The sequence below is a fragment of the Populus nigra genome, chromosome 3 (assembly GCF_951802175.1).
Source record: "Populus nigra chromosome 3, ddPopNigr1.1, whole genome shotgun sequence".
NCBI lineage: Eukaryota > Viridiplantae > Streptophyta > Magnoliopsida > Malpighiales > Salicaceae > Populus > Populus nigra.
Genome location: NC_084854.1, coordinates 2092555 through 2099995, shown reverse-complemented (window position 1 = coordinate 2099995; position 7441 = coordinate 2092555). Strand labels below are relative to the sequence as shown.

Here is a 7441-nt window from a genome sequence, read left to right as displayed (position 1 = left end):
AAGGGAGACTTCATGCAATTAATGTCCATGTTGAATGCCTTTCAATTTGCCTTCAAGATGCCGTTTTGAATCGTGTTGCAAGCGCGTTCCGTGAAAATATATATATTTTTTCATAATTTTATTATAAAAAATATTAAAAAAACAATTTATAATTATATAATTTATATATGATCAAAGCTTGGTGGCAGAGTGACAGACTGCAGTGGTAGGGTTACCGAGATGCGACGGTGACTATCGATTTTCTCCCTTCCATCTTGTAAAGAATCCATTGCTCGCTGCCTGTCCATAAATGGGAAGAAATTATGTGCGAAAAACTCCCCATTTTTGCTATAAATTATCTATGAAAAAAAATCTCACATGCCATAAAATCATTCCTCCCTCTTCAAAAATCATGTGAATAGGATTAATTTATCTTACCATATATATATATATATATATATATATATATATAATCCACAAATACAATGCATGGAAGCACAAGTAGGGTTTCAAAATACGTACATGGACTTGTATTTCTTTCCTTTTATTTTGTATTTTATAGACCAATTAATACTTCTTAATTTTGTCTGCAGTTGCTGCAGCATAATTAAGTAGCAATTTATTAACTCACACACGTTCAAAGTTTCTTGATTTTATTTCCCTTTGAAAATCAAGATCTATTTCTTAATCTCATCCTTGTTCATGATTAATTCTAGATAATTCTAGATGCTGTGAAAAAAACTATTCTATAGAAAAGAAATCACGCAGAAGAATCCCCAGAGCAATTCACACAGGGATGTGATATAATCTATGAAAAAATTTATGAATACATTTTTCATACTGAATTTATATATAATTAGTGAAATACAAGTCTTGTGAATTTAAATAATTACTTATCCATAAAAAAAATCTAAAATTTACATTACAGTACATTATAGCACCAAATATTATTTAGAGAGTATTTGAGAATTTAATTGCGATTCATTTTTAAAGTGTTTTTCACTTGAAAATGCATTAAAATAATATATATATATATATATATATATTTATTTTTTTAAAATTATTTTTGATATTAGCGTATTAAAACAATTTAAAAATACTAAAAAAATATTAATTTTAAATAAATAAAAAATATTTTTTTACAATTTTTTTTCATATAACTGTGTCAATATGCAAAACTTTTTCAACCAAAACAAATTTTTTTTTTATTAATAAAATATGTTCCTCATATAATTTTTTCCTCCACAATCCATAATAATAATGAAGAATAATACTCATCTTTTTTATAAAAAAAACATTTATTTTTATTAAAATAATATTATTTTATTTAAAAAAAATTAAATTAATCTTAATCAATTCAAGATTAACCCTTGACTGAAACTCAGGCTCGATTGAGCTACAAGTTAGGTTTTATAACTAATTACCCAAACTAGACAGCCTCGTAGACATAACTATTCTCAAATAATATTTTTTATTTTTATTTTGGAAAACCTTAAATTTAAAATAAAAAGGAAAAAGCAAAACCACTATCTGTATTCAATGAATCAAAAAGTGGCGAGAGAATATTAACATAACAAAGCAACCCCACCTCCTCTCATGTGCAAATTCATTGCATGTGGGGTGTACTGGTGTGTATTGTCATGTACCATAACCCCCCGTTCACTTTTTGTAATAAAAGCCTCTCATTACCTAAAACACACATTCTTCATTCATTTATCTTCCCTTTTTCCCCTATCTAATAGGGTTCCCATGTCCTTGTAGCTCAAACATCTCTCATGAATTCTTGTTTTTCTGATATATACAGTTTTTTTCTGGTGTTTATCTTCTCGGGCTCTCTCTTTTTTTCTCTCTTTGGAGGGTTTTTGGGTGGATTTTACCTCTCAGGGTTTTTTGAGCTGCTTCCATGTCTAAGGTCTTTGGATTTGCTGGTAAAGACTGAATTTTTCTTTTATGTTCTTAAATTCCATGTTTTTTTTGTTTTGTTTTCTCTGCTGAATTATATGTCTAGTTAGCTTTGATATAATCCTTGCTTTTGATCATATGGAATTGTTGATGTCTGATACATAAGGGTTTCTTTTTTGGGATTTTTTTTTCTGTTGACCGTATGGGTTTTAATGAATTTTGTTATTGGAGAGTTTATTTTTAGAGCTTAATTTGGAGTTTTTTTAAAAGTTATAGGTTTTATAGGATAGGTGCTATGTTTGAAGATAGATCTTGAAGATGAAGGCTTGTTGTTTGCCTTCAAATATATTTATTGGGGTTTATTTTGGTTTTTGGTCTATAGCTGTATATGTTAGGATTGACCTGAGGGTTTGTTGTGAGAGAAATTGTTCTTTGAGATTTGATGATGCTGTCTGTTTATGGATCTAGGGGGTTTGATATTGTCTAAGAAAATCAGATATTGCTTAAACTGTATGTTGTTGTTTTGGGCACATAATAAGCAGATGAAATCTGTAATCTTATTATTGAGATTCGAATTCACTACGGCTTGTTGACTTGTATAAACAATTTACTGGTGGAAAAAGATGAAGCCTTTCAGATCTTAATCAATGAATAATTGTTGATCGGAATTTGCACATAAGATCAAGATTGGAAAGTTTCGTATGAGATATGTGCATGTTGTTGTTTGACCAATAATCATTTTGATAATTATTGGTAGTAATCTGTTTTAACTTGCGTTTCTTGTAAGTTTATTAGTTACTTGTAGTATCTTTAGTCTTGGAACTCATAAAGAACCTGTTTTGTAGTTGTTAAAAGGAATTAATTATCAACTTAAAACATTCTTGCTTTTGGATTTTGGAGGATAATGATTGCAGTAAATTTATTGTATTTGTTTGATAAGTTCTAGCTGGATTTACTTTATTAATGGAGGATATTGGTTTTGGTTTTTTAGGTGAAAATGATTTTTGCCCTGGGGGGCCAATTTACACAAACCATAAGGAGCAGAACCTCTTTTTGGCTATCGGCCGTCCTGTGGACGTGTACTTTACTTCACGCAAGAGGTCTCGCATCAGTGCTCCATTTGTCTTCACCGAAGAGAGATTTGAGCAGAAAAAGCAAGCTTCTATTGAAGTTTTGCCAGATGAATGCCTCTTTGAAATCTTCAGACGCTTGCCTGGAGGCGATGAGAGAGGTGCCTGTGCATGTGTTTCAAAGCGTTGGCTTAGTCTTCTAAGCAATATCTGCAAGGATGAGCTTTGCAGGCAGAACGAATCAGCTAAAAAGAACACTCAAGTGAAAAGTGAGGTTGAAGATGAGGAAATTGAGGGTGATGGATATCTGTCCAGGAGCCTGGAGGGGAAAAAGGCCACAGATATTAGACTTGCAGCCATTGCTGTTGGAACTGCTAGTCGGGGAGGATTGGGCAAGCTTTTTATCCGTGGAAGCAATTCCAGTCAAGGAGTGACAAAGGTAGGCCTGAGAGCAATTGCTCGGGGATGCCCATCTCTGAAGGTTCTTTCCCTGTGGAATTTGCCATCTGTTGGGGATGAAGGTCTATCAGAGATTGCAAATGGCTGTCACCAGCTAGAGAAGCTAGATCTTTTCCAATGCCCTGCAATTACTGACAAGGGTTTGCTTGCAATCGCAAAGAGCTGCCCCAATCTGACTGATCTAGTGATAGAATCTTGCACAAACATTGGTAATGAAGGTCTGCAAGCTGTTGGCCAACATTGCACCAATCTGAAGTCCATTTCAATTAAAAACTGCCCAGCTATTGGGGATCAAGGAATTGCAGCCCTAGTATCTTCCGCCACAAATGTTTTGACAAAGGTGAAGCTCCAAGCTTTGAACATCACTGACGTGTCCCTGGCTGTTGTTGGACACTATGGCAAGGCAGTAACTGATCTTTTTCTGACAAGCCTCTCAAATGTCAGCGAGAGGGGTTTTTGGGTCATGGGTAATGGCCAAGGGTTGCAGAAGTTGAAGTCCATGACAATTGCATCCTGTGTGGGATTGACAGATACTGGACTTGAAGCTGTGGGAAAGGGTTGCCCAAATTTGAAACAGTTCAACCTCCACAAGTGTTCCTTCTTATCTGACAATGGACTCGTCTCATTTGCAAAATCTGCAGTGTCACTCGAGAGCCTGCTTTTAGAGGAGTGCCACAGGATCACCCAATTTGGGTTTTTTGGTTCCCTTTTAAACTGTGGTGCAAATCTGAAGGCTGCTTCTCTCGTGAACTGCTTTGGGATTAAGGACTTAAAGCTAGACTTGCCTGAGCTGTCTCCTTGCAAATCCCTGCGATCATTGTCCATCCGCAACTGCCCTGGTTTTGGTGATGGTAGTCTTGCTTTGTTGGGTAAGTTGTGCCCACAACTGCAGAATGTGGAATTGAGTGGGCTTCAGGGAGTAACTGATGCTGGGTTTCTCCCAGTGCTTGAGAACTGTGAGGCTGGCCTGGTGAAGGTTAACCTCAGTGGTTGTGTCAATTTGTCCGACAAAGTGGTGTCAATGATGACTGAGCAGCATGGTTGGACTCTTGAAGTGCTAAATCTTGATGGATGCAGGAGGATAACCGATGCAAGTTTGGTGGCAATAGCAGAAAACTGTTTCTTGCTATCTGACCTTGATGTCTCAAAGTGTGCAACCACTGATTCTGGTATTGCAGCCATGGCTCGCTCAAACCAGCTCAATCTGCAGGTCCTCTCTATGTCAGGTTGCTCTATGATATCAGATAAGAGCTTGCTTGCCCTCATAAAACTGGGTCGGACCCTCTTGGGGTTGAATCTCCAGCACTGCAATGCTATTAGCAGCAGCACTGTTGATGTGCTTGTGGAGAGGTTATGGAGGTGCGATATTCTTTCCTAATTGGGGAAAGGTTAAAAACTTAATCCAAGATTAGGGTTGCAGATGTAAAGGTCGGGGGTTCAGAGAAAGCAGGAAGCCTCAGATAATAGTCAGCTTTTGTGAGCAGCAGCGCCCGCTGCAGCTTTGTTTAGTTTTTGGGCCCATCAGCTATGGGTCTTTCCACTACCATCAGAACTTGGGTTCCCTTTTCCCGGGAATGTGGCCATTTACCCTCTTTTTTTCTCAGGTTTCCGTTCACTGGGAATCTGTTAGAAGTGCTAGTTTCTTCGTGGCCACCGTTCCCTGAGAATACAGTAGCCAAGTTCTGGTTCCAGGTTTCTTTTCTTTTTTTCTTTTTTCTTTTTTCCCTTAATGTTTCAGGGTGTTATCACTCGGTGTTTTAGTTCAGCATCATGACTACCATGGTTGGCTGAAGCTTTTTCGTGAAGTCCCAGTGTCAAGTCTGTCCATATCAGGCTTTCAGTTCCTTTGTTTTTGTAATCATGTTTCTGAACGTGATGGTTGGGTCGCTGTTTTCCTCGAAGGGTGGGTTACCAATACTGGTCTGTCTTTCTGGTTGCTTTTGGCAGTTTGACTTTTCGGTGCCTCGTCGTCTAGGGTTTTGGCCGTGGCAGCAAGTTATACAGTCTGCCATGACAACCTCCTCTTTCATGAGGGGTTGCTTTTTTATCCAAGCCCTAGTTTTTTACAGGCTCCATTTCTTCATGAACTGTATCTTGCAACCTTTTTTTATCATGTAATGAAATAGATATCCACCCTTTTTGTGATGTATGTTTTTATCTTAATGGAAATGATTATAAATAAAAGCTTCTGCATCAATCTATCATAATTTTTCTTCTGATGATAACAGGAAGTCATTACATAAGAAAGAATTACAGGGGAGCCCTTTTCAACAAATCCTATCTCAAAACAGTATCCTTTGCTTCTGGTATCATTGTGGGGTCAAGCAAGCCAATGGTTGATGAAGGCTTGTTTGTGACACATGAATTTACGGGAGACATGGTGGTTCATGTGGGGTCACATGTTGCTTGACTTGAAATCTGGTTTCGATTTGTTAGGTGTGACTTCATGCTGAGTTGGGTTCAATGTATCCAGCAGGTGAATTGAATTTGCTACTGATTTTTCTTCTGTGGTGTCTAGACTTTTATAGGAAGCTTCATAGCTGTCTTTGTCCTTGTACAATGTCTGGGAAAGTGCTAGGAAATGGAAGTTTTCAGCTGAAACTGTTGACAAGATGGCTACCTAAGCTGATAACTATATGATAAAAAAAAAAAAAAACTCAACAATACACTATGAAAAAGAAGGTTCACACCCACCGAGTAGAATAGTTAATTTTTTAAAACTAATCAAGACAAGCACTTTTAAACTGCGGTTCACCGTAAAAAGCATCATGCCAATTGCAGTTTAAAACGTGGTTGATCACTTGGAGAAGCAAGTTTTAGTTTTGTATCCTTATCCAAGAAAAAAGTTCTAGTTTGATGTTGATGATTATGTTGAAGCATGTAATATAATCAAGCATGGATCTGAAAAATCTAGAGTGGTTAGCTACATAATCTCTCAGATGATCATGGCGAGATGTGCAAGGGCAGCATAATTCAAGAAGCTGATCATAGAAAAATCTGTAGTGGTTAGCATAAGAATCCAACTTAGTGGAAACCCATCTTTTTGCCAGCTTTCTTTCACCATCTCATTACTGAACTTTTGACTTGGGAATCTCATTTTTGTGCTTGGTTACCGATTGGAGTTCTCAAATCAATCACAAAAATCCATTAAAAATAAATTAAGCAGTGCTATATTCAAAAGATCTCATCATCACTACACGATATCTCATGTCCCCATGTGATTGTGAAATTGGCAATGTACAAATCCCACCATGGATTTGACAAATCTTGTCACATGAGAGAAGGAGCTTGGAACTGGGCCTTCCAAGTTTGACAAATTTAGTTGAAACTTCCTAGGGCTGCTTAATGAGGGCTAATCTGATAGTTTTTGCCTGTTTTGTGTAGACTTTTTTCTTCCCCTCCAACAGTTGAAGTATTTTTTAGACTTTTTGTGTATCAAGATCAAATTTCTTTTTAGTTAAGTCTTAAATGGGATATTTGTAGCTTTAATTAATGCATTCACTAGAAATTATGGATTAAAAAACGAAAGATTCAGAGACTTAATTAGGTTTAAAATGAGAAAAGTATTGATTTTGGACCTTGCATTTGATGTTTAAAGTTGTGGTTATGCAAGAAATAACACTTAATGGTGTCCAAACCATAGCTATAGCATCCAATTTAGGATGTAACCCAGCTCAAAGGAAAAATGTCAAAATGACACGACAATGCTTTGATTATTTTTAAATGAAAAAAAAATTATCTTGACAAAAAATATAAAAAAAAATGAAAAGATATCATTTTAGATAAAAATAAAAAAATATATATATCATCAAAGTTAACCTAGCCAAAATCTACTCAAGTTTAGCCAAGTCAAGTAGCGGGTTGACTTGTTGAATCATTCAAGTTTAAAAACAACCCGAGAAACTAGTCAGCTAATTGTACCAAGTTTGATAAGAAAGAGCAAAAGGAATCATGAAAATACATTTTGGTATTCTTCAAATATCAATTTTTTCTTTTTTAAATTGCTTATTGGATCTCGATTTTGTAATGCC

The 7441-nt window shown here is 36.1% G+C and overlaps 1 protein-coding gene across 1 annotated transcript; it reads left to right on the top strand.

Moving 5' to 3' along the window:
* The first annotated feature begins 1657 nt into the window (after window positions 1–1657).
* LOC133690230 (EIN3-binding F-box protein 1-like) lies at window positions 1658–5559 on the top strand. Its single transcript, XM_062110458.1, has 2 exons — window positions 1658–1907; window positions 2873–5559. The coding sequence occupies exons 1-2, from the start codon at window positions 1883–1885 to the stop codon at window positions 4786–4788; spliced, it is 1941 nt and encodes a 646-aa protein (XP_061966442.1). The 5' UTR covers window positions 1658–1882; the 3' UTR covers window positions 4789–5559.
* Window positions 5560–7441: the final 1882 nt, after the last annotated feature.

Bases quoted from the DNA above. Each gene is read 5' to 3' on its own strand.
- LOC133690230 (XM_062110458.1), top strand. From the start codon at position 1,883: ATGTCTAAGGTCTTTGGATTTGCTG. The intron at 1,908-2,872 runs GTAAAGACTGAA...TTGGTTTTTTAG, and splicing joins TAAGGTCTTTGGATTTGCTG to GTGAAAATGATTTTTGCCCT.